At 40.8% G+C, this 26,397-nt stretch overlaps 2 protein-coding genes across 3 annotated transcripts; both read right to left on the bottom strand.

Annotated features, from left to right (window-relative positions):
- Positions 1-1,250: 1,250 nt before the first annotated feature.
- Positions 1,251-14,870, bottom strand: bbs4 (Bardet-Biedl syndrome 4; the record flags this gene model as incomplete). 2 transcript variants are annotated; one of them, XM_082529652.1, is made up of 16 exons in its annotated part: positions 1,251-2,724; positions 3,698-3,902; positions 3,987-4,131; positions 4,239-4,308; positions 4,575-4,746; positions 5,459-5,611; positions 5,797-5,865; positions 5,972-6,026; positions 6,937-7,064; positions 7,156-7,209; positions 7,576-7,648; positions 8,749-8,860; positions 9,124-9,187; positions 9,615-9,694; positions 12,626-12,668; positions 14,811-14,870. In XM_082529652.1, 16 exons carry the CDS (start codon positions 14,868-14,870, stop codon positions 2,570-2,572), a joined length of 1,638 nt encoding a protein of 545 aa, XP_082385778.1. In that variant the 3' UTR covers positions 1,251-2,569. The 2 variants fall into 2 exon arrangements, with proteins under 2 accessions (XP_082385778.1, XP_082385779.1); XM_082529653.1 differs by having other exon boundaries at positions 9,615-9,719; positions 14,811-14,846.
- An 875-nt stretch (positions 14,871-15,745) lies between these two features.
- scamp2l (secretory carrier membrane protein 2, like) lies at positions 15,746-25,095 on the bottom strand. Its single transcript, XM_082529626.1, has 9 exons — positions 24,645-25,095; positions 23,797-23,874; positions 23,584-23,670; positions 22,689-22,821; positions 22,472-22,600; positions 21,914-22,073; positions 21,623-21,724; positions 21,040-21,157; positions 15,746-17,624 (listed from the first exon to the last, which is right to left on the bottom strand). The coding sequence occupies exons 1-9, from the start codon at positions 24,699-24,701 to the stop codon at positions 17,472-17,474; spliced, it is 1,017 nt and encodes a 338-aa protein (XP_082385752.1). The 5' UTR covers positions 24,702-25,095; the 3' UTR covers positions 15,746-17,471.
- Between the last annotated feature and the right edge of the window lie 1,302 nt (positions 25,096-26,397).

Raw genomic sequence — 26,397 nt, 5'->3', positions numbered from 1 at the left:
TTAATACATACAGACTGTCCCATGCATATTATAAACGATACACACTAATATATTTTCAGTTTGTGAGTGACCTTCAGTGAGCTAATTCACGAGGTCTCATCATACACCAGAGGTTTATCCCTTATTCATGAGACCCCATCGTCAGCTTAAGCCAACCTTGAAAAGTTGGTTGATATGAATCGTGAGTAAAAAAAAAAAAAAAGTGCCTTTATGAGTACTCCGATTGTCTCACAGCTCATATATCTGGGACACTGGCTGCCAACAATATAACACAATTATATTTAAAAACAAACTACTCACTGTGAAACCTTCTCTGAGAAATAACTATGTTGGTAGTCCAGCCCATGATTCAAAAGCTTGTAGGACCCTCTAACAGCAATAACTCTGTCTCTCACATCACTGTAGAGGAACTTTGTCCCATTCTTCTTTACAACGTTGCTTCATTTCATTGAGGTTTGCTTATGAGATCTGGCTGGGTCATTGCAACACATTGATTCTTTCCTCTTTCAGACATTCTGTTGTAGATTTGCTTCTGTTTGGTTGACTCAATGACTGACCCTATGACAGCTGGGATAGGCTCCAGCGCCCCCCGCGACCCTGAAAAGGATAAGCGGAAGCGAATGGATGGATGGATGGCTTCCTCTGTCCAAAGGACATTATTCAACGAGTATTTTGATTTGTTCAATGCAAATCAGAAAGCAAATCAGAGCCATGCTCCCGTGCTCTTTTTAGAGAAACTAGGCTTTCTGCTGGAAACCTTTCCAAACAGGACGTAGCTGTTCAGTCTTTTAATAATTACAATTTAAAGTTTGTGACGGTGTAACATGCTAACCAAAGCCTGTGGAGTCTGAAATTTAGCTTTGGGGTTTTTCAGTTTCTTTGACGTTTGGGGTGAATTTGCTGGGTCAACCACTCATGGAAAGATTGTGGTGAATGCTGAATGCTCCAGACCAACAATTGCCAAAACTTGTATTTTTTAATAGAGGCGCATTTGATTAGCAACACTTGTCTGCTAATCAAATGCTGTTAATCAAATATCTTCTAATTCTAATGAAAGCAGTGAGAGTATTTCCTTTTTCACTGGACTGCACAGAGTCCTTGAAAAACTTTTTCTCACTTGACTGTAGAGCGTATGTTTCAAAGCTGTTAAACAATACTGTCCCCTGTTGGTGGTGTCTAACTGAATCACCTTGACACAACAATACAGCACATAATCTGGACTTTACAAAATAAGCGGACAGCTGTTTTATTTAAAATCTTATTTAATATTAAATACATTACTCTATAAACATAACACTTATCCACATATAAAAGCATGTATCACTATTTATACTCAAGTCCTATCAAACAAACTATATCCAGGAACAATTGAAACAGCTCCCATTCTATCCTCACATTGTAGCGGTGATTGTCACAGCATTTCCTTCACACTGACTGGATCATATCAGACAGTGAGTACAAATAAAATCCATCCTTTAACCTTATTGCTAAGCTCATCATAAATGAATACTTGCAACTTCACAGGCCCGTTATCACCATTTTGCTGAATACAGACTTTCTTTCTTGAATTCTTAAATGTACAAATATGTACAGCTAAGTTAAAAAACTGTTGGTTTACATCGGTGAGTTGTGTACTGATATTTCTGAGATGAGAGGCATAACAGTGAACACCGACCACACCCTTTTCACATGGAAATGTCGGAGCAGGACGTGAAACTTCTGTGCTGCTAAATTAAAACCAAGACTGAACTACCATGAGCTAGAAAAAGCACAAATACAGTGGCTTGGCTGCGCTCAAAGGCTACGTTCACACTGCAGGCGAAAGCGCATCAAATCCGATTTTTTTGACCCTATGTGACCCATATACGATCATGTTATGACAGTATTTTCAAATCCGATCTGAGTCACTTTCGTATGTGGTACTGAATCCGAAACATATCCGATGTTTTAGAAAGCGACTGCTGTTTGAATGGTTATGTCGCATTAAATCCATCGTTTACGTCACTGACACAAGACAGACGCCAATTATCAGCGCCAGAGAAGACATCGCGAACGCTTCCTGGCATCCAGTGTAGATGTTAGTGAAACTATTGGGAAGACAACGTGAACATGTTATTTGTACTGTATAATCTGCAGATTTTGACAGAAATCTGCAACTATTCTTTGAAGCACCGCTCCTCTAAAACAGCAATAAGGATCATTATTAGGTTATTTACATTGTTATGTAAATAACAAAATAACTTAAAGCAAAAATTGAGAAACGTAAAGTCCGAAGTCTTTATATTAAGGGCTATCAGTCAAACAATATTGTTTGCTCTGGGTCTAAACAGAGAGCGTTGTGTGTGACGTCTTCTTTTGCGCACGCGGGCCGCTTTGAGTGTTCACACTAGAGAGCGTTTACTGTCAAATTTTATTTGCAGACAAAAAAATCGGATTTGATCAAAAAATCGGAATTGAGCATCAAGACCTGCAGTGTGAACGTAGCCAAAGAGGCTTAATTGTCCTCCATTACAAATAGGTGACCTCAAAGATGACACAAGTAGTGTAAGACTGTAGCCACCAAGAGAATTCATTCCTGCACCTTCGATTTCATTTTGGAGGTTCTGGGTTTAGGGTTGTCTGACTCTGCGGGCTCTGGGGATCCCGGAGGATCAGAAGGTGGGCTGGGGGCTTCCAGTACATCATCTTCTGGCTCTCCTGCATTGGAAGGGCCTCCGGACACCCCTGGAAAAGACAAACAGAATTCATGCAGGTTTGCTTCGCTACAAGCTTATCAGAAATCTTTTACTTTCTGATGAGACGCGTGGGGTTCATTAATGCTGAGCTCTGCAGCATTAGCTGGGAATAGTGATTGGTCCCAGGCTGTAAATGTCTATATTATGTCACATGCTACGGGACAATTTAATTAATTCTCTGTGCAGATGTGCAGATAGTACCAGATGTTTCTAAATCCAGCTGTAAAGTACATACACATTCAGGTTGGTTGGTTGTCAAACAATGGCTGGTAATTGCTGGTTGTTAGGGGCTAAATAGATGCCAGAGCTGTGGAATTATGTAAAATGCCAATGTCACTGAAGATGTATCTATTGTTCTGGTGATATTTGTTACCAGCTACACATGAGTGGGAGAAAACACAGGCCATTGGCTCCAGTGAAGAAAAGCACTACTATCCACTTACCTTTGAGAGCTGTAAGCCTCTGCAATCACTGCACAGTAGCCTTGAATTCATAAGCTTACCCGTGTGTCATTTTTCCACACTATTGATTCTCTTTTGTTCCAAAGAATAGAACACACAGCATACAGGCAATAGGTTGACGTCGTTTTTCCCCCACATATTCCATTTCGCCTTACCCTGTATATTCAATCTGCTACAGCAGTGAAGGCACGAGCCTTTGAATATACAGGGAAGTGATATTTTCAAGTTTTCCTTTTGAATGAAAAAAAGAACTTTGGTTTGATGCAGAGAGGTGGAAGCTGCAAATCACCCACTCTGCCGGCGTTACACTGGACTCCTTGGAAGTCATTTTGAGTTTGCGTTCAGAACAAATGTAAGCGAGAGATTCAGTTTGACTTTGATGTTTCAGGTTCTTAACAAACGTCCCCTTCATCTTTGATCAAAACGGCACAGGAGAGGCTTCACCGTGGAGGCGGATCATGAAATATTGCTTTAAACAAGACCATAACTGGTCATGTGTACCTGTTGACAGCTGAATGTTTTTGCTGTAGCTTGCGGCTGAAGACATGGCCTGACCCAGGACTTGGTTAGTACCGAGGGGAGCACCGGGGGTTTTGGTGGCTGCTGCAGAATTTGGTTTTGATTTGGAGTCCTTGCCTGGTTTAGTCCACACCAGCGCTTCTGTCACCTGTAGAGCAGTTCCCATTTTCTGAGCCATGTCCATTAGCTGTTAGGGATTAAAATGTGTTGCGTTGGAACAAAGAATGACCACTAACTTCAGAGACATCATTGATATCAGGATCTACAGTACCTCAGGATCAAATTCAAAGTTGCTACTGCTGTCTCGGAGTATGTTGACTTTCCTTTCCATATCCTGGTATTGATCCAGAGCTCCCTTCTTGTCTCCATGATTATAGAGGAAGATTGCAAAGTTCAGGTTAACCAGGGGGTTGGATCTGTGGAAAATTGATCACCAAGAAGAGGAAAAAAAAAATCAATGATCTGATACAGTTTTAAATTCAGATCAATGGAAGTTTCAAGGTGTTACTGAGGACAGGCTCACTCATCCAGAGTCACAGCTTGCTCGTAAGATCTGGTGGCGTTCTCATAATCCTCCAAATTGGTCAGAGCAACTAAAGATGTGACAGGAAATTTTTTGTCACATACAAGCCCTTTTCAATTTTCAAATCAAATGTAAATGTGGTCAAGCTGCTGAATAGATTTAATGAAAATACTAATACATTTATAACCCCCCCCCCCCCCCCCCCCAAAATCCTTTAAGCAGCGACATTTTCAGTAAAGTGCTATTTAAAAAGCTATCCCTGTTTTTGCCGTCATAGATTTCCTCTTCAGGCAGAATTAAATCATGAAGGATTTGTCTGTCTCACTCGCTCCGTACCTGCCAGCAACATGTAGAGCTCCCCCATTCGTGGATTCAGATTGATGGCTGCACTGAGGAAGTGGAAGGCAGAGGCATACTGCTGCATGGTGAGGTGTACCAGACCAAGGTTGTACAACACTTTCCAGTCAAAAGGAGACAAGTAGTGGGCCCGCTTCAGGCAGCTGATGGCCTGTGGGAGACGTGAAGTTAGGAGAGAGAAATTGTCAGGACCTTTAGGTGAGTATCTTAATAATATATGAAGTAGAACAAACAGGAACATCAGATTCAGGAACATATGTAGAAGTTTCCTGAAGAGGGAATTGTGCCAGATCCTCTGAAGGTTTTAGCCAAAGAAAAACCACCAGAATTGTAATGAAGTTGTGTTTTACAGAGTTTGGGGGGGTTTGATTTCATTTTCTCAAGATTAATGAAGATTACAGAAAATGTAGAGTTTGTATTGTACTCAGTCATCCCCACAACGTGTTGGTTTCTAAACTAGAAAAAAAAAAGAATTGAATGAAGTTGCTTTTAAAATTAAGATATGTTTACATTATATATATGTATATGTATAACATATATCTGAACACCTAGCAGATACATACAGTAAAGGCAACGTATGTGCTGCGCCCCTTCGCTGCATGCCTTCCCCCTCCTCTCTCTCTCCCCACTTTCCTGTCTATCTACGCTGTCTCTATCAAATAAAAGATAGGATAAACACTGTACTGTATACACAAAGGGCTCCTTCAGAAACAGCAGAATTAAGTGGCTGGGCTGTGATTAAAGGCACGAGCCATGGCTGGTGTGGAAATAACACCGAGTAGGCTTTTTGTGTGTGTTGCCTTTTGGCAGTTTTCTCATCCAAACTGGATGAAAACAAGCAGGAAAAAAAAAACATTACTCACAGCTACATATTTCTTTTTCCCAAAGAAGCACATGCCAATGTTGTTCCACAGAGGGGGACTCTCCGGCACAGCACATGCTGCCACCCTGTACTTGTTCATAGCCACATCAAAGTCACCATGGGTCTGCATCATGCTGCCTGCAGCCAGGATGGCCTAGGAATAAAAACAATGATTAAAGAGATATTAGAGGAAGATGTAGCCTTGATGAAAGATGAAAGTCAGGCCGTAACATCTGACAGGGAATGAACTGATTTAAAAGGAACCTGGTGCACTCTCCTTAAGGAGGTGAGTAACAAAATAAGCTTCTGCCTAATTGTAATGTGTAAGTACCCACATACCTTATAATTGTTGGGGTCAAAGGTGAGGGCATTCCCAAGATGTTCAAATGCTTTCTGGTATTTCCCGAGCTCAAACAAAGAGAAGATTGCTGTCATTCCTTTTTTGCTGTGCTCATCATTTATGGGCATATCATTTCATCAAATCATTTAAAAAAAGAAAAAGAAATCTGCTTACCTGCAAAAACAGCAGGCCCAGTGTTGTGAGGAGTTCAGTGTTTTCTGGAGAAAATCTGAAAAAGAGATGAGCCAAAAGAATAATGTCAGTTAACCTATGCCAGCAATCATATTCAATGCATGTGCTTGTTCTTGAGCAAACATACAGCAGCTGATATCTAGGGAATCTCGTGATTATTCAATCAGCCTTTGATTCGGTATAATTGTGGAGTATTAATTATGACCTGTGGGGGGACGATGGGGCTCAAAGAAAAACGGTAGAGAAGAGGCAGGTTGGCATTAAAATAAGAATCACAGTGGTAAGTCTCATTAAAAGCGACACCAGTATTGGGGCACTTGATTAATTCATTTACCCTCAACAGGAGGCAGCCATAATGAGCTCTATTATAGACACAAATGTCATTTCCTTATTTACACCATGGCCTAATGTTTAAATATTCAACATGCGAGGAGAAGTGGAAATGAACTGCATTTATACTGAACCCAGAGTTAAAAATGTGGCAAAGCTTTAAGTGTTGAATAAAATGATTTCTGGAGACAGAAAAGCCATAAAAATAAAAACCAAGATGAAACAACTTAAAGTATGCGAGAACCTTCTGAACCAATGTTTGAAGGCGGTATGTTTGAACTTCTCCACAGGAATCTAAAGAAAATTGTTTGACTTTGTTGTCATAAACAATTCCTTAATGAGAACATCATTAATATTTTCAGGCCCAAACCCCCACATTTCTCTTTTTGCTGTCAAGCAATGTTGGTATCGTGCTGTGAGTGCTGGTGTTCTCATTAATATTTTTGGGAGATTTTAGTGGGACAGCCCCCATTAGACTCTTTAAGTTGGGTTTTTGAGAAATGTATCAGCTCTAATGGACTGCTGTACATGTCAAGAATGTTTCAATGTATAGTACATACAGAGTAATGCCTAACAACATCTAGCATGAATGGCTAACATTATATATATGCACTTACTCCACCGCTTTCTTGTACACCTCTATGGCCTTGTCTGTTTCTCCAGCCAGCAGGTGAACCTTCCCGAGCATCATGAAGGTTTTGTCGTGCTTGTTTATCTTGAGAGCTATCTTTAGATGCTCCTCAGCCTGAGAGAGACAGAAGATCAAAATGATCAAATCCCTGTGGAACAACTACAATTTGTCCTGCTATAGTGTTGGTAAACTCAGCTGTACTCACATATTTGAAGTCTTTGATGAAGAAATAGCACAATCCCAGATTATGACTGATCTCCTGGGGTGAGAAAATGTCAGATTTTACATGGATCATTTTTGCATTGCACAGGTTGAGCTGAATTTAATTTCCAAATGTAAAAGTTTTATAGGCCAACAGTTCTGCAGTAGCATTAGAGAAGGAAGTGAGAGTGATTAATGGTAGCACAACTTTGATAGCCCCCTAGTAAAACAGCCCTGGACGAATTTGGATGTGCAACCACAGAGCTGATTGTGATAAATTGTTGCAAGTGTGAGAAGAAAAGGTTCAGTCAAGGTAATTCCCACTCTAAATGTTGGCAGAATTTGTCAGTGCTATAATCTCTGCAAAAAAAAAAACAAAACCTTAAAGGCAAAGTAGGAATTAAGAGTGTTTGCTTTCTACTACCCAGTCGTTCTCGTTGAGCCTTGCAGCTTCATGATAGAATTCAATAGCTGCTTTGTGCTTTCCCAGAAGAAATCTGAAGAAACAATAAACAACAATAATCCATAAGAGACGATAACCCATTTTAATTACTGCTTTCAGAATAACTATTATTACAACATTAAAAAACAAACCATTCAATGAAGCTGTATTCATTTTTCTTTACAAAGGGAGGCATTACGGGTCAAGAGGATAAAACTTTACTATAAGCCCCAAACTTTCCCATTGGATTACTGATAACAGAGACAACATCTTTATAACATAACGTTAATGAAACTGTGTGTTCATATAAACTCACCTGACACTTTATTAGGAATGCCTGTTAAACTAGTCATAAATACAAACATCACATGGCAACAGCTAAATGCATTTCAGCACATAGACATGGTCAAAATGACCTGATTAAATCAAACTGAGCATCAGGATGGGGAAGAAAGGTGATTTAAGTGACTTTGATATTAGAACAATGGAAAACTGTTGCTTGGTTTGCTGAGTCTCAATTTCTGTTGCAACATTCAGTAGGGTCAGAATTGGTATAAACAACATGTAAACATGGGTCTTGCCTTGTATGAATGGTTCAGGCTGCTGGTGGTTTAACAGTGTGTGGGATATTTTCATGATCCCTTTTGGGCTCTTTAGTATAAACTAAGCACCATTTAAATGAGAGCATTGTTGAGTATTGTTGCTGACCATGACCATCCCTTTGTGACCACAGGGTGCTATGTTCTGATGGCTGCTGTCAGCAGACTAACAAACCATACAAACTTCAAATAATGTCAAACTGGTTTGTTAAACATGACTATGCGCTTAAATTGTACTCAGATGGTTTCCACAGTCACCATATTTTAATCCAATAGAGCATCTCTGGGATGTGGTGGTAGATTTCCATCATGAATGTGCCGCAGTCTGCAGTAACCATGTGATGTTATCATGTCAATACGGACCAAAATCTTAAAGCTGACCAATGCATTAAAAAACAGTTTTTTCTCCAGTGTTTCCCCTTAAGCGGTGAAGGTTCTGGCTCTAAGCGGCCTGCAGTGTGACTGTTATCACTGTATATTTCTCCCCTGTGTCTGTCTTGTTAGCTAATGGAGAGGCACTGATGCGCTCATAGAGGCTTCAGTGCAGAAGACTCACAGTGATCGGGCCACTTGCTTAAGATTGTCTGCGCTGTTGGGATTTAAGATGGCACAGCTCTGAAACAGCTCCAGGGACTGCTGGATCTTGCCCTCAAGACGCAAGATTAGTGCTGCACAAAGAAATAAAGACACACACAAAATAAAAGGATCTTCATCTGCTTGAGGAATTAAAAGAAAAAAAAAAAACGCATTAAAAAAAAATCAAAGACACAGCATGAGGTCCAAAGAGCAGTTTTTGGGGAAACGAAATCATGTACTTGTGCAGCTCTGGTGTTGACTACCACAGAGGTTTTACTTGATGTAGCTGTTAAAAAAATATCTTACACATTAAAAGCGGAAAAAGGGAATGGCTGCTACAAAAATGATGGCTCACCTTGAACATATATAGCATATTCACACATCCCATTAGTCTCCTGCAGTTGGTCTTTGATGATAACCTAAAAAGGCGCAGAGTGGAAAGACAATTTCGAAATCCATCCAGTACTCAGATGATACAGAGGAATATTACACCCTGTTCTGTACATCTGTAGATATTAACAGAGTAAGCGGAAGGGATGTATGTCATTATCGCCTCACACAAATTAGATATGCAAAGAAAACGCGTGCAGGAGTAGTCCAGTAATATATCTAACAAGTACTATTCAGAGACTTTATTAAGTGTGAAGCAGTTTCAATGAACAGCGCTGCATGCAGTGAATGAATCAGGCCTTAGACAAAGCCGCGTGCATGTCGGGAACTCAATATCTTCATCATGTATATCTTCAGTGAGGTCAGAGTGGGTCTTTCAGTCAATCACACTCAGCACAGTCACAGGTCAATGACAGACTACGCCGCAAACAGAGCTGAGGAATGAAGGCACTTTACCTTACAGGTATCGTAGTCCTTGAGGATATAGTGCTGGTGGATTAACCAGTTCCTTCTCTCCACAATAGGAAGCTCTGGAGCTGGGTGGAGGAACACCATAAAAATCTAAATATTACAAATGAATAAGGATTTTGGGAAAAAAAACAAGAACTTTTGAGCATGTTATTGTGCAGATGATGTCTTATTTGGCTGATAGCTCAATGATTAATCCTTAAAGAGCCCTCCTTTTGCAGTCATTAGTAAGTCTCTGATCTGACAGTTAACACAGATGTAACACTGCAACCTAAATCCACAGGCTAAATTTAAGTCAAGTCACCGAGTAGGCATGCTGCAAATCTTAGCTCGTTAGCAGTTTTTTTTTCTTCTTATGAACAGATGGCTCAGCCTATTAAGAGTAATGTCTATTAGAACTATTTTTAATGTATGCCATCTTTTCTAATTTGACAGCTGAATAAATAATCCTGAAAGCAGCCTCCCCATGCAGTTGCTAGTAAGTCTTTGATGTGACAGTTAACATAGATGTTAACACTTCAACCAGAAACCCCAGGCTAAACTGTAATCAATTCACCAGCCAGTCTGTAAATGTCACCTTGTAAGCAAGTTTTGCGTTACAAACACTGCTTTTTTCCCCCTCCTCTCCCCCCGTGTCTCTCATTTAATGTCTCGACAGGTTGAGATATTCTCCCTGTTGCCAGGGCAACAATGTCTCTCGCAAGCCAGGTGCTTGTGACAGAAGAGCGAGGGTATAGAGACAGAGTCAAAGAGGGAGGCTGAAGGAATGAGCAGAACAATGTAAAGCCAGCTTTAGAAAGGGTTAGGTAACCTCGAGAACCGAACTACAACGCCTCCAAGTCCTCTTCCCAGTGGAGTACAACATTTCATTTTACAAGGAAGCACACATAATGCCAATTCAAGCGAGTCTGATTCTGGTAATCCTGTTATCTTGCACCTACTACCTTCCTCTGAGGCTAAAAATAGGATTGAAGGTATTGTGAAATACAGTGCTAGGCTTTACCATTGACACTGGTGGGGGGGTGGGTATCGTTAACGAACTCCGAGTGTTAAAAAAAAAAAAATACAGTGTGAATTACACCAAAGCTCCCCTCTGTTTTATCTTTCAGCGCCTCAAGAAGAGCTTCGCTGATCTGCTGCTAGAACTTGAGCCCATTCCAGATACTACACAGAAATCCACTCCATCGCCGACTGTGAAACGGCACGGGCTCCACACGTTTGCCACGTCAAGACTGGGAATGGCCCTATTTGTAGGGACCCTAATCCGCTTTCTCCCTGCTGAGACAGCAATAATATTCTTGTCTCTGGGTTTCAGCTGTGGTCCTGCGGTGCACTATGGTCCACATACATAAAGCAAGGCAGAATTTGGAGAGGAGTGATGGGATACATGGGCAACGTGTATTCCTACAACTACTGTATGAGAGAAGGATAGAAAGAAGCACAGAAGAACAGCCCAGCACGAGGTCTCCTAAATATAGTAATGTGAAAAACTTCATTGCAAAGAGAGAGTTTTCTCATTGTTATATTTGATCTGGATGAAGCTAAGGCAGCTTTGCCCTCAGTGTGTTTCAACCATCTGTTAAAAGGGGATAAGAGCAGAGGAGAGGCATGCTGAGATCAAAAGACACATGGGGAGAACGTAATGAAAAATATGATGAATATTATTTTTGGAAGTTCAATCACACACACAAAAAAACCCTCCAAAAAAGCCTTCATCTTGTCAAGTCATTTAGTCTCACATCGAGATGCTGACACCTTTTTTCCCCCTTTATCGGGAATGTGCCAGAAATGACTGTCAGTATCCTAAAAAAAAATAAGGCAGACTGCTACATCCGAGTCAAGAAACTCACACTGGATTTTATTAAAATCTAACATACTGTACTATTTTTTTTTAATTTACTTTAGATCTTTCCATTGCACAGCACCTGTCAGGTATTAACACTAAGAATGCACAAACAGCAGTGCTCAAAATCTAACATAATATACTCTGCATACTACTCTGCATAGCAAAGGTAAATTTGTGTATGCCTTAAATAACCATAATTACATTTCACATTGGTAAGTGCAGAATGAATGTGACTTATGGACACAATTAAGGTTTATGTCACGTTGCTTGATTATGTCAAATCTTTAAATGTCTACATTGCAAAATGGATGGGTCCTTGCATGTGACTGTTTTCATCCAGTTGTGATCAAGTGCCAAAAATCGGCTGATATACACTTTAACACGATTTGCATTTGGAAAACTTTTTAAAGAACTATTTTTGCGTATACAGTCTGTATGAGGCATAATGAAGTCACAATTCCCTGTAGATAAAGCTGTGAAGTTCATGCACCCAGCTGCCACTTTATTTTTAACTCAGCAGCGGCTTTAAAACAGTGCATCTCAATTTTAAAGTTCCTCTGCATTCAGGTTGTTATCAAGTCTGCTCCCATTGGTGTATGTGTATTAGCCTCCTAAAATCCAATCTTTACTTTCTTTCTTTCTTTTTTTTAGTTAGAACAGAGGTGTGTCTCATATTAAGTACAATCCAGGAAAGGGTTTGCATGCCAAATAAAAATTATCATTACCACATCATAGCATGTACTCAACTGCTTCCACCGAGGTGCAATTCTCAGTAGCTCTGATTATTATTATTATTATTACAAAGCACTATAAAACAAAGAAAAGACAAAATATCTGTGGGCAGAAATATAAACTATTTAATGGCACATTAGGCTTCAATAATGATGACAAAACATCCTCTGATTACCAGACATTTTCTACACAGAGAAATATCTGGAAAATGGCTCAGCAGCATAATGCCTGTTCCTTACAGAGAAAACAAACAGAAGGGTGAGGGTGACCTCTGCAGGCCGTTCACTTCCAAAACCTTTAGTTTCAGTTATCAACACTTAACCAACTTTTAGAAATGAATTTCAAAAAAATGAATGTCACACAACAACATGAAAATAATTCAATTAATTTCAGAACATGACCTGCAGTGCTTTCACTGTACCTTTAGGCGCCCGACGTTTCTTGGGTTCAGTAGCAACAGGGAGCTGAAATATGTGACAAACAAGACAAGCAGAAAAATAAATAACAGCAAACAGGAGTCTGAAAGTCAAGTGAAAAACAAAAGTTTCCTCAGGATTCTATGCAGGCCTTTGAAAACCTACATCATCCTTACTTCTTCTATACGAATTAAGAATGTCAGTAGCCGCCAGCCAATCAGATGTACTTAATTAACTCATCATTGGCAAGTGTGAGCACCTCTATCAAAGATGATGTTTTCTTTTAGTTTGCTGGTTTGGAGTAAACAGGTGTGTTTTAACACAATGCAACAACCTTCCCAAGGCGTCCCTTCAAAATCACCCCAAGGTCAGATGTTTACTGCTCAGAGAAAATGCAGGAAAAAAATTCCAAGCACTACATCTCAGACTCTAAAGGCCTCAGTTAGCATGTTTCAATTTAAAGTTCATGAGAGCACAATTAGAAAAAACAGTTATGGCTTTTCTGGTAGGACTGTCAGGAGAAAGCCTGGCATCACAGCTTAGGTTTGAACCAAACTCCAAGAGTTCTGAAAAATGTCCATTGGACAGATGAGATCAAAGTACAGATCTTTGGTCATGATGCACAGCGCTGTGTATGGTAAAGATCAACACAGCATATCAGCACAAACACCTCATACCAATACCATGGGTGTGTTTTGTAGCCAGAGGGCCTGAGCACCATGTTATTGACTCGATCATGAACTCTCCTGCATAAAAAAGTGCAAGAGAATGGCTGAAAAAGAAAACAATCAAGGTGTTGCAATTGTCCAGTTAAAGTCCACACCAAAACCTGACTGAAATGCTGTTCCAGGACCTTAAGAGAACTGTGCATAAACAAATGCTCACAAACCTTAATGAACTGAAGCAACTTTGTGAAGATAAAGTCATGCAGAAAAGTATTACTAATAATTATTACAAGTTATTGCTTTTACATGGTACATCTACAGGCTATTGAATCATGGGGTGTACTTGGTTTCTCAGAGCACTGCACAGAGTCCTGCAAAAACACATGACTGTTCACATGACTGTGTGGTACACAGTAAAATAATCCTCGGGCAGCCCTCACCAAAATACAGAAAATCCTGTCCACTCAAAAACTGAAAGAAGGCTGTGTGGGAATGTGGGCCAACAAGCTGAATGACATGTGTGTTTACTTAATGAACAGAGAGAGAGAAAACACTCTTTCCCAATCAAACAGCAGAAGCATGCAGATCTGTAGGGTTGGATAGACTTGGTGACCAAACACTGCCTATTTGTCATCAATTCAGTTTATAACTTCTATGGACAGAATTTCTAGGCATAACCAAAACATACTGGAGAGATTATGTCTCTCAACTACTCTCTCTTCTCAGTGTTCCTCCAGAAGAGCTGGAGGAGGTGAATGGGGAGAGGGTTGTTTGGGGGTCTGTGCCAGCATGCTGCCACCACATCCCGAATAACCATCAAATGAAAGGATGAATGGAATGATATATTACATTAATGCATTTTATTCAAATTGTTGAGATGTACCGGTAAAATTTTGCAATGTAACGTGCTCCTGTGTATGTTCTGTTCAGTGACTGCAACAACAGTAACATTTGCTATCTTCACAATGTGCAGGTAGATGCACGCATGCGCAGTTCTTCTCGCATCACATATTTTTCTTCCCATATTTGACCTCACTTGTGGATTGTTTTGGATGTGGTTGCTGATGCTTAGCAGTTTATTGATATTCTCTACATGTCATTACACGCTGAAAGTTATTATGCCACAGCGATAATATAACTGGGATTGGTCGTAAGCCGGTTAATGAAAAGCTGCTTGATAACGTTTTCTACGTTATCGTATATTAAGGGTGGGCTAAAGCTTCCCAAACAGTCCACAGCAATCCTGCCATTCTGCCACAGCTACAGCTGTCAGCGTTAAGGTTTAAATTTGCCCTTGAGTGAGTGAGATTAGTCTCGCAAGTTGCCGTTAGCTGCAGCTTAATCAACTTAGCGCAGACTTAGAATAGGCTAGCCACCTAGCTAACTAACGTTCAAGTAAGCGTTATAGAAAGCGTGTGGTAAAACCTGGCGTCGGGCTTTCTCGCGAAGTGTCACACTTTCATTATATTTCGAGTCAAGTTTGTGTTTATTCAAGAAAAGGAGGAGCAGCTCGCATCGCACTCACCGTTGCGGTTGTTTCCGCGTCCGCCATCTTGGGATGATCAACACTAGAAGCTGTTGCCATGGATACGTCAATGGCGCGCAGACACGTAGCTGGTTGGATTTGTGCTCTCGGATTAAAGAAAAAAAAACCTTTATTTACAAAAAAGGGTTTAAAAACCATTTTTCGTCTTTCATAGTTTTCACTCGATAAGATTCTGTGTATTCTTAATAAATAATTACACCACATGATTCAATAGCTTGTAAAATCACTTTTAGCAGCAAGAACTTAAACTAATAATTTTCTGTATGGCTTTATCAGTCTTTTAAATCATTGCAGAGGAATTTTGGCCCACTCTTCTTTACATCGTTTATTTAGTTCATTGAGGTTTGCAGATATGTGTTTATGCACAGCTCTCTCGAGGGCCCAGAACAGCATTTCAGTCAGGTTGAGGTCTGGACTTTGACCGGGCCATTGCAATCTTTTCTTTTCATAGAATTGATGCTGTGCTTGGGATCTGTGTCCTGTTGTGTATCGTCACTTTTATAGACTATTTCAGTATACACAGGAGTTCATGGTTAACTTAGTGATTGCAAGCTGCCCAGATCCCATAGCTGCAAAACAAGCCCAAATCATCACCCTCAAAACGTCTCCGTTTTTTTTCTCCATAATAAAAGATCAGTTGATGTTAGTAACAGACCCTTTAAATCCTGTAAGTTGGGCTGAAGTTCAGCAGAGGAAAGGGGTCAGCGTGTACACTGACTATACACACGTTCTCACACCTTTCTATCAGAACCACGTTTAAATATTTAGGCAATTTGAGCTATAGTAGCTCGCCTGTTGGATCGGACCACACAGCACAGCCCATAACCCTGTCGCTGGTTCACCCCTGTTCCATCCTTGGACCACTTTTGATAGATAATAATACACTTCTAAGAAGACCACTTCCAAGACTTCAATTCAGAATTTTATAGACAGTACAGTTTATTGAATGTTAAGATTGAGAATCAATTTCCAATGCATACCCCAGCAGTAAATATGTTTAAATAAGTCACCAATATTTACATAATCTTAACACATTTTGATCACAAGAAAACTTCACCAGTTGTTCCACAGGCTACAGATAAAACAGGGCATTAAAAGTCTTGAACGTGAATGGTCACACAAAGATTTGTATGTTACTTCTGTTTAAAGGCACTGAGGTACAAACATCAGATTGGGAGTATACAGTGTTTATATACTTTTTACACACACGCGCACACACACACACACACACACACACACACACACACACAGAGAGAGAGGAAACACTCAAACCTAATTACAAGGTGCAGACAGGAAAAACAGTAAAACTACCATGGGCACAAAGTCAAAAATATTGTTCTTTCTACTCATTAATGCACTTTTCATGTAAATACATTCAAATTCTATACTTCCAGTAACTTTACATTAATAAACCAGTACCCTCCCCCCCCCTTTCATTTTAATCACAGCAAGTCTCTGTATTATGCCAAGTTTTCTTAACATGAATTAAAAGGTAACATCTTCATTTGCTTCAAGAACAGCTTTAAGCCTCACTTCATTAAAAAGAAATATCAGTAAGCAGATAAAACAGTACAAATGACCTCTTTATCCCATCACCTTCATTAATCAGCAGCTCATCCTATTGTCATATACACATCAAAACATCAAATTTGGAGATCAACGTTCAAACTGCACAGTAATGTAACAGTATGCATTTATTATCATTTATACTTTTACAGGACACTGTGCATAAAGTGTATTATCGGTATTAATGCACTTATAGTCAGGACAGTTATCCTGCAAGGTTCTGTATGCTGCTGTAATGTGAAAAACATTTTGTAGATCCATTGTTCACAGATGGGGGAAAAAAAAACAAAACAAAAAAAACAACATTCTCGTGTCAAGTGAGAATCCAACCTTGGACAAAGAGTTTATATTTCAAGCCTCAGTATGTCATTCCTACATTAGCAGGAAAAAATCCTGATACTTTTTACCAGGATCTTTAAGAAATACTGGATTTAAATCAGTGTTTCTTGTATTGCAGATTATCTCACATGTATCTCTTTAGTCTACTCTGTTAAATGCTTTCAATAGCGATGCAGTGATGAAATGTTACAATTTTATTTGTGTGGCGGCCTCACCTTGCTCTCTATCTAAACCCCAGCTTCAGATTTCCTACTGGACATTTCTCTAAAGCATAAATGAATATGACATATGCTGATGAGATCTGTGCAGGTCTTTACAAGTTCCATCCATTTTATTTTTGCATTTTATAATCTTTTTACCTTTTTTTTTTTAAATTAATGTACCATCTCATTATTAGTTCGTCAATCATCTATGAAGCTCTTTGAATTGCACTGTCCTTCATCAAAGGTGCTATACAAATAAAGTTTAACTGAGGGTAGGTTCCTATTCTTGGAAGATGACTATGTCTTTAGCTACACATCTTCCTAAATTACACAATCTTTATTATTATTTAGTTTTTTAGTGGACATGGAGAATGGAGACACCCCACTTGGTATATTACTCATAAGTTACTTGCTTTTTGCCCTTTTCCCTAAAAATTCCTTTACACCAACTGCATAATGTTGGGACGTGGGTAGCCCGGTATGCTGGTCAGAAAAGAGAATAGCCAGAGACACAAAACTTGTAGAAATCACACTAATTTTGGCTCCTGCCAAAGGCTCCCTGGGCAGCGGAGGTAGCAGCGGAGGTAGCAGCATTTTGGACAGTTCGGTTGCTCAGGACACCTTGTGAAAACTCCTGCTGGGCCTTGGTGAAGCTGGCACCTGTGTTTCTGTATTTAGAGTGGACCTAGGATGATAGGAAAAGACAGAATATTTTAAACAATGACAGGAGATCAAATGATGAAACAGTGTTTAACCTGCTGGTTCCTGTAAGGTTCGGTCCATGGGTCTTATGTCTACAAAGGAGCTCATGAGTTCAGTTTCATTGATCTGCAGAGGTGGGACCAAGTCATTGTTTTGCAAGTCTCAAGTAAGTCTCAAGTCTTTATCCTCAAGTCTCAAGTCAAGTCTCAAGTAATGTCAGGCAAGTCAGAGTCGAGTCTCAAGTCACTGGTGTAAAAGTCCGAGTCAAGTCACAAGTCTGAAATTTTGAATTTCAAGTCCTTTCGAGTCATTAAAAAAACCGAAAAAAAAGCATGTTGCAGTTATGCTAAATGTAAATATTAGACCATGTAATTTTTAAATCTGTGTTTTTCTCAACACATGACAAAATAGTGAACTTAGAAAATATACACAAATTGTGAAATTGCACCTCTTTAAAATGCAGCTCAATTAAACCTAGCTCCAAGAATAATTTTCACCGACAGTTCTGAGATAAGCTGCATGTTATTCTTGGATGCGGTTGTAGGACCGGCTTTAAAATCGCATGACAAAAATATCATACACATTAAAAAAAAAAAAACTGCATCACCAACGTAGCCAGCTATCTCATCGTAGCATATTTATATGCATATTTATAATCATACGGTTCTTGGAGTGAGTGCATACACTCATGAAGTTTAGTAACTTCCGGTCACTGCAACAAGCCCAGGTACAGTTTACCGCCGGATGGGTGCAGGACCTTGAAATGCACCGTGTAGAACGAAAGACCATCGTACGTATCATAAGTTTACCAGTCTCACAAATAGTCTTCATAAATACACATTCGTTAACCGTTTATTAATAGGACCTTTGAGCTCAACGGTAATTAATTAGTAGTAGAAATAATTTCTGGTACGCGTTACAGAAATGTAGCAGTGACAATAATATTGTATGCTGTAATCGTACTGGGCAATTAGTGATACAAAACAACTGTTTTATTCTGTGAATAAAAGTACCGTATTTCCCGGACTACAAAGCGCACCTGAATATTAGCCGCACAAGCTAAAATCAGGGGAAAATCCTGTTTTGTACATACATTAGCCGCACCTGACTAAAAGCCGCAGGTGTTTCAATGTTGACTTATCATATGTAAGAGAATATGCACAAAGGGAATTGTCAGGAAAGAGATGGCTGTTTGGAGACATCACTTTTATTAATATTTTGAAAAACAAGTTATGGGTACATATTTGCACATGTAGTACATAACAGTAGCCTACAGCACACCAGAAAAATAGATTCGGACTACCTTTTAGGCTCAGGTGCAGTGACACGGCTTTAACAAGAAGAAAAGTCAGTCATTCACCACCATCTTTCTCTTCTTCCTGCGCACTAAAACCACCAAAGTCCTCTCCTCCAGTGTCGGATACAAATAGGCTCAGGATGGCTTCGTCATCCACTCTTAGCTCCTTTCCTTCGTTGTCACTTTCAAAACCAAAGAAATCCTCGTTGTCAGTGTCAGAGTCGAACACCCTCTGAAGGGCCGTGGCGGTGTCCTCCTCTCCATCATGCAGCAGTCCAGCCCTTCAAAATCCATTGGTGATCGTGGATGCTTTCACACTTTTCCACGCTGTCAGAATCCACCGGTGGAGTTGAGCATAACTTGCTTTTCGCAAGTTTATCGCCGCTCATCATCCACGCCTCCCGCTGAACGCATACCGCTACTTTGAAGTTTGTTTTTCGCGCTACTTCGTACGGCACTACGTTGCCTGGCAGACGGACATGTGACTAACATACCACTCTTGAACCCCGATCCTTCCGCCAGGCAACGTAGTGCCATACAACAGCGGAACACACAAAACAAATCGTCTTACGATATGACAAAAATCATGGACAATCCATAGAAAAGCCGCACCTGACTAAAAGCCGCAGGGTTCAAAGCTGGTGCAAAAAGTAGCGGCTTATAGCCCGACAATTACGGTATATGTTTTTGTCAATGTACCATAATAACAGAAGCGAAACGCAATATTGTGTCAGGACAATTCACTATTTATGCACAATAAATAAAGGAGCATAGCGCGACAATTTCTGTTCAGCGCCAGACTTGCTTGTAACCTATATCACCAATTATGTTAAGAAAAATGACGCATTAACTACAACAGCAGACTGACCTTCGTGTAAATGCTTGGAGCAGACTAACCTGTGAGCTGGAGTGTTCTGGGACGTTATATTTGGTCTTTGAATGGCTGCAATCCAGTCGCCTCTTTGTTACTTTGGAAACATGGCTCGAACAATTTCTCTTAAACGTCGTAATCCGATAACAACCGATTTCTTTACCCGTCGGCTTCCCGTGGCTGTCATGCGACCGGCTATTGCAGTTAATAATACAACAGCTTCTTGACATTTTTGTGTTTCTTTTTATCGCTGTGTGACTGATTTCAATTGAAAGCCTGCGTGCGCTAGTACCTCTTGCCACGAGTTCCCAGAATCCTTTGCGGTTCTACCCGTGAATGACGTCACATTTTCAATCTCTATATAATATGCGTGTTAAATTTTATATTTGGGGTAAAATATCAAGTCTTTTCAAGTAAACCGGTTCAAGTCCAATTCAAGTCCCAAGTCATTGGTGTAAAAGTCCAAGTCAAGTCACAAGTCTTAGAACATTTTTTCAAGTCAAGTCTAAAGTCATAAAATTAATGACTCGAGTCCAAGTCATGTGACTCGAGTCCACACCTCAGTTGATCTGTTAGTGAGGAGGATATCTGAAAATACAATAGATATCTAGTGGAGACTAGGAACAGACTTTTTTTTAACGGTTGTTTTTGTTTCCCCCCCCCCCCTTTTTGCATTAAGATGAAATATTGTGTCCACTTTCTAATTAATTATTGTCTTTAAAAACCAAAAGACACTCCTGGAATTTCTACATGGAGGTAAGTCTGTACAGTAAGTGCATTCAGCACACACACTTGGTTTGAAAATTTCCTCTGAAGCTGTTCAAAGTTTTTGTCACCACCTGATGTTTAGTTTGTCTTTGATGTAGCTTCCAGATATAAATGAGAAAAAATAACATTTATATATGTACGCAGTATAAGTCATCGACAACTGTCAGTGCGCCCCAGGGTGGCTGTGGCTACAATGTAGGCTTGCCATCACCAGTGTGTGAATGTGTGTGTGAATGGGTATGTAAAGCTGGATATGTAAAGCGCTTTGGGGTCCTTAGGGACTAGTAAAGCGCTATATAAATACAGGCCATTTACCATTTTAAAACATGTTTAAAATACTTGGCTTAGGGTTATTCAGTTCATCAAGATACATTATATTGAATCTGACAGGTTCATAATAAAATAGTAATCAGATTACCTATAAAAATACGATATGTAAACAGAAGTTTTACTTTTGCGTACCATTTTCAGCAGGATGACAGCCAGCACAGAGTTTACAGTGAAAAATCCAGCCACTACCATCATAACCACAGCCACAGCCAGGTTCGTCTTGATGATGGTGATTGATGTTATCCATCCACTGTCAAAACCAGAAACATGCAAGAGGAAAAAAGGTGTAATTTCACATTTTCTCTGTAATTATTATAGTACACTGAAATTCTTTTTTTGTGGATTAAAGAGAAATACACAAACAACCAGATACCAAATGTAAAGCATGAAGTTTGTAAAAATGACACATGGAAACCTGAGGAGCTTTATACATGATAGAAAAGAACTCCCAAAATAAAAGTTACACACACTTACAAAGCAGCAACCCAGATTTATTAGGGCAGCAGGAATCTGTCAAAGAAATGCAATAGAGGAGAGACAGGAGAAGAATTCACACACAAACACGTGTGAATGAAGAAATGTGGTGGTCCATGCACACTGAATGTATCCCAAAGCAGCATGCACATTCATACAATGAAAAACAGAATCTTGGTGCACTTCCACCACACGTTCAGGTAGTGTAGGAAAAAAGAAAAAGAAAATAAATCGCACTGACCTGTTGCCCCAATGGGGAATCCCCACAGTTTGGATAATGTAAACTGCCACTTGGAAGAAGAAGACGAAAAAGAAGAAAAAGAAGCTGAAAGAGCTGTCAGACCTATGGAGGGGAAAAAAGGGGACACATTATTAATGCGAAGGTGCTCACTGGTTTGCTGACATATTGCACAATAGAGATAATAAGTTTCACAATCGCATGAAGTCATAAAAATGAGTCTGGAGGTCATTTACAGTTTGAAGACTTGTATTAAAGTTCATAAGTGTAAACAATACCAGTGACACAGCATACCTAAAGGCCTTGTAGACCGGCCTGTACCAACAGACGAAGGCCACAGGGGTGAACAGAATGAACCAAAGAATAGCCAGACCAAAGTCAACGCCATAGTTACTGTCAATGGTGAAGCAAGCCAGGCAGGCCAGCACGTTGAGGAAGAGAGTGGCACTGTGGACTGGAGAGGTGCAAAAGAAAACCAGTGACGCAGACATACACTTATAATACAACACTGCTTATAAAAAGCGCCGGTGAACCAAACTCTGTGCACTTTTAAACTAATAGGCATGAATGGTGTCTTTATTATTGTTATTATCATCTCCTTCGTAACAAATTAATTTCCCAAATGTGAGGTAAATAAATTATTTCTCGACGTTTTAGTGCAGCAATTGTGACTTTAAACAATCTAGTATCTTGTAATGGATCAAGTTGATTCATCATGATTCAGCAAAAGTATGAGTGGAAAGTCTTGATACATATTTAAATTTAGCATATTAAAAGCTGAGATCTGATGTACTATACCATCCTTTTAGGTCAGTGATTGGCATATAAAATGCTACAATCAGGGGTACATACACATCCAGAGGTAGTACATTCTCTTGCACATCCTGCGGTAGTCCTCGGGGATTTCCTCCTCAAAATTCTGATAAAAGCAGGGCTTTATAGGGAAGAACCTTGGAAGAGGTGGCCAGTTGTTCTCTTTAGCTGACAGGAAAAGATTTAAAAACCTTATTATCATTTAAGACTTAACACATACTCAACACAACTACATCAAATACCTGCAGCCACTTACCTCCGGGGTTCGATGCGCTGCCTGCCTGCCTCCTGTTCTCTAGCTCCTGTTCCTTCCGCTCCAGCTCTGCTGCTTTCCTCTCCAGCTCCTCCTGCTGTTTGATCAGGTTAGCCTGGGCAGCAGCTGCTTTAGCCTGATGCGTGATAGCAGACCTGCATCTTAATACTGTCTTCAGCATTGTTGAACACAATTTCCTCATACATGTACTGCACTAAAATAACCATACAAAGTGCTGCTTTCTTGCAGTGATAAGCTAGATGGTCCCTGCAGTAAAATGTGATGACTTTTGGGGCGGCTCAGGATGTGCACCAGGTTGTCTACCAGCAGGTCGTTGGCTAGATCCTCCACCAATCAAATCTGTGTGCCAAAGTGTCCTTGAGCAAGACATTGAACCTTAAATGAATTACCTGTGATGCACCAATCAGAGTGCAAGTGTGTGGGTTGTAGAGAAGCATTTCTTAGCATTGTTTATGTATGAACTGGACCAGGACTTGGATACAGACTTTCTACTCAGTTGACCACTCAAAGTTCTTTCTACTATACCTCTCATTCATCCAGTCACACACATTTATACATTATTCATGATTAAGTGCTTACACACACACACACACACACACACACACGATCCAGTGGATGCATCGGGGGGCACTCAAGGATCAGTATCTTTTCACAGGAATGCAAATGTGGAGTCAGGGATTGGCCCATTGACCTTCCGATTAGCAGGCGACCCACTCTACCACTCAAGCTACAATCGACCAAGTAAAGAAAAAAAAAATACTCATTCTTCTTTGCATGGTAGTGTCCTGACTTGCATTTCTTGAAAACGTAACTTAAATCAGTTAATGTTGTCTGATCTCATTATTTAAACACGCTGAAATGCATTCGTCTCACTCACTTTTGGGTTCTGCTCCACAGATGTCTGTAGTACAGCTGGTTGAGAGGGTGCAGCAGAGATAGGGATTGTCGTCCCAGAGTGCTGTCCCTGTAAAAAAGGTTGAAGAAATATCTCTTTTCAAATATATTTTCATAAAACCAAAGGATTTGGTTCCTGCTGAATATCATATCACACTATGATATGAGCAGTTCCATTAAAGACACAAAGGCTGACCATTTCCGGTGAAGAGAATGGGTTGTAATCCCCGACGTTGTCATTGACTCTGCTGGTGGCTTGTGTGACTGAAGCATCCTGGGAAGAAGAGAAAAAAAAAAGATCAAACACACTGTAAGGTGTGACACTGAGAATCCATGACTGTTCAGCGTTTATGTGGTGCCAACTGTGGAATTATAGGAGTGTCCCATCCAGTGGAGGAGCAGCACCTGAACACTGAATTTTCTCTCACCAGATTATCTGTTAATAACACTCTTTGCCCTGGACCACATTTGTTTCAGTTAAATTACAGTTTGTGTGTGTGTGAATAAAGATTAAGCATCCATTTCTTAAGTTAAAATGTCAAAGACGTGTGGATTCATAAGCATTACTTCCTAGGTCTATAAGACCTAAAAAAAAAACAAACAAAGAAAAAAAACCCACTGGTCTGTAAAACATAAACAAACAACAACAAAAAAATATACAAAGAAACAAAACTATCTATAAAGTTAAAAGCAGCGTCACTGGCTTGCTACTGGGGTTTCTAGTTAATGGTGTCATCTATGAATAGCTTGTAAAAGAGAACTCCCGGTTAATGGCAGGCACCTGTTCTCGGGTCTGCTCACCTGCGCAGGTGAGCTCAGAGCACACTTCCAGCGAATATTCACAGTTTTAACGTAAAAATGTTTATAAGCGCATTGAAACGTGTCACACTTAACAGTGGCGATTCTTAGCCAGGAAACGCTGAGGCCAAACCCAGCAACCAACCAAACAGGTTTTTGTTAGAGCATATCTTTGTATTCACTTTACACCAGAAAACGAAAAGCTTCTGAAACTCGATTCGCGGACAGAAACCAACCAACACTCACCTGGAAGGGATTTACGTCCATTGGGTCAGCGAAAGGGTTACTGTCGAAACCCGACATTGCGAGAAAAGTTTATATTGCGTAAAATAAACAACGACGGCACCCTTCTCCCCGGCGGCTCTCGCTGGTCCTGCTCCTACTGATGGTGCTGTGCGACGCCGGCGGCACTGCGCATGCGTCGCTTGTGTGGGCCGCGTCACCGAAGGTTGGCCGGAGTCAATTAGCCCTCCTTTATTTTTAGCAGTAATGTGAATTGGTTTCAAATGAGCGGTTCTCGTGACAGTCTGTCCACGCCGATTATGTGTGTGTCGAAATGAGAGCCAGTCTGCGGAGGTAAACGCACAAAGTGAGCTCCTTTTTAAAACTTTCCTCAATGTCCTCGAGGGTTTGAAGTTGCCTTTAGGTGCTGTGGAAATAATAGCTTATTTAAACGACTGAGCAAAATCACGAGTTCACCGGGAAAATAAGAATTACCTGATCTGCTACTGAAAGACAGATTTTTAAAATTGTTTGCTGAACATTGTGGCTCCAGTTTAAAAACAGTACCTACAGTCCAGTACTAACAAGCTTGATAGTCAGCCATCCATCCATCCATCCATCTTCATCCGCTTATCCGAGGTCGGGTCGCGGGGGTAGCAGCCTAAGCAAAGAGGTCCAGACCTCCCTCTCCCCAGCCACCTCCTCCAGCTTGTCCGGGGGAATACCAAGGCGTTCCCAGGCCAGCCGAGAGATATAATCTCTCCAGCGTGTCCTGGGTCTGCCCCGGGGCCTCCTCCCGGTGGGACATGCCTGGAACACCTCGCCCAGGAGGCGCCCAGGGGGCATCCTTGCCAGATGCCCGAACCACCTCAGCTGGCTCCTTTCGATGTGGAGCAGCAGCTGCTCTACTCTAAGCCCCTCCCGGATGGCCGAACTTCTCACCCTATCTCTAAGGGAGAGGCCAGCCACCCTTCGGAGGAAGCTCATTTCCGCCGCTTGTATCCGCGATCTCGTTCTTTCGGTCACTACCCACAGCTCGTGGCCATAGGTGAGGGTAGGGACGTAGATCGACCGGTAAATTGAGAGCTTCGCTTTTACACTCAGCTCCCTCTTCACCACGACTGACCGGTGCAGCGTCCGCATTACTGCAGCCGCAGCCCCAATCCGTCTGTCGATCTCCAGCTCCCTTCTCCCATCACTCGCGAACAAGACCCCGAGATACTTGAACTCCTCCACTTGGGGCAGGAACTCATCCCCGACCCGGAGTGGGCACTCCACCCTTTTCCGGCTGAGAACCATGGCCTCAGATTTGGAGGTGCTGATCCTCATTCCCGCTGCGTTACACTCGGCTGCGAACCGCTCCAGTGCGAGCTGGAGGCCCTCACCCGATGAAGCCAACAGAACCACATCATCCGCAAAAATCAGAGATGAGATTCTGAGGCCACCAAAGCGAAAGCCCTCCGCCACTTGGCTGCGCCTAGAAATCCTGTCCATAAAAATTATGAACAGAACCGGAGACAAAGGGCAGCCCTGATAGTCAGCGTTTTATATAATCACCTTTTATTCTCCAGCACAGCCTGAAAAGCTTTCATTTCTTAAAATAATCTTCAGGAATAGTTCTCCAGGCTTCTTGAGGGCCATTCAAAGCTTTTGTTCTGTTCTCTGTCAAGATGACCCCACACTGTTTAAATGGTTTTCTATCCAGGAATGCTTTTTGCAGTGTGGATTTTCATGTTGTAATTTTATGCATTTTTTTTTGTCTAAACTGTATTGTTGT

The sequence above is a fragment of the Aulonocara stuartgranti genome (assembly GCF_965226115.1).
Source record: "Aulonocara stuartgranti genome assembly, chromosome: 1".
In the NCBI taxonomy this organism is placed as follows: Eukaryota; Metazoa; Chordata; class Actinopteri; order Cichliformes; family Cichlidae; genus Aulonocara; species Aulonocara stuartgranti.
The sequence above is the reverse complement of the archived record's forward strand: the minus strand, read 5'-3'. Positions and strand labels throughout refer to the sequence as shown.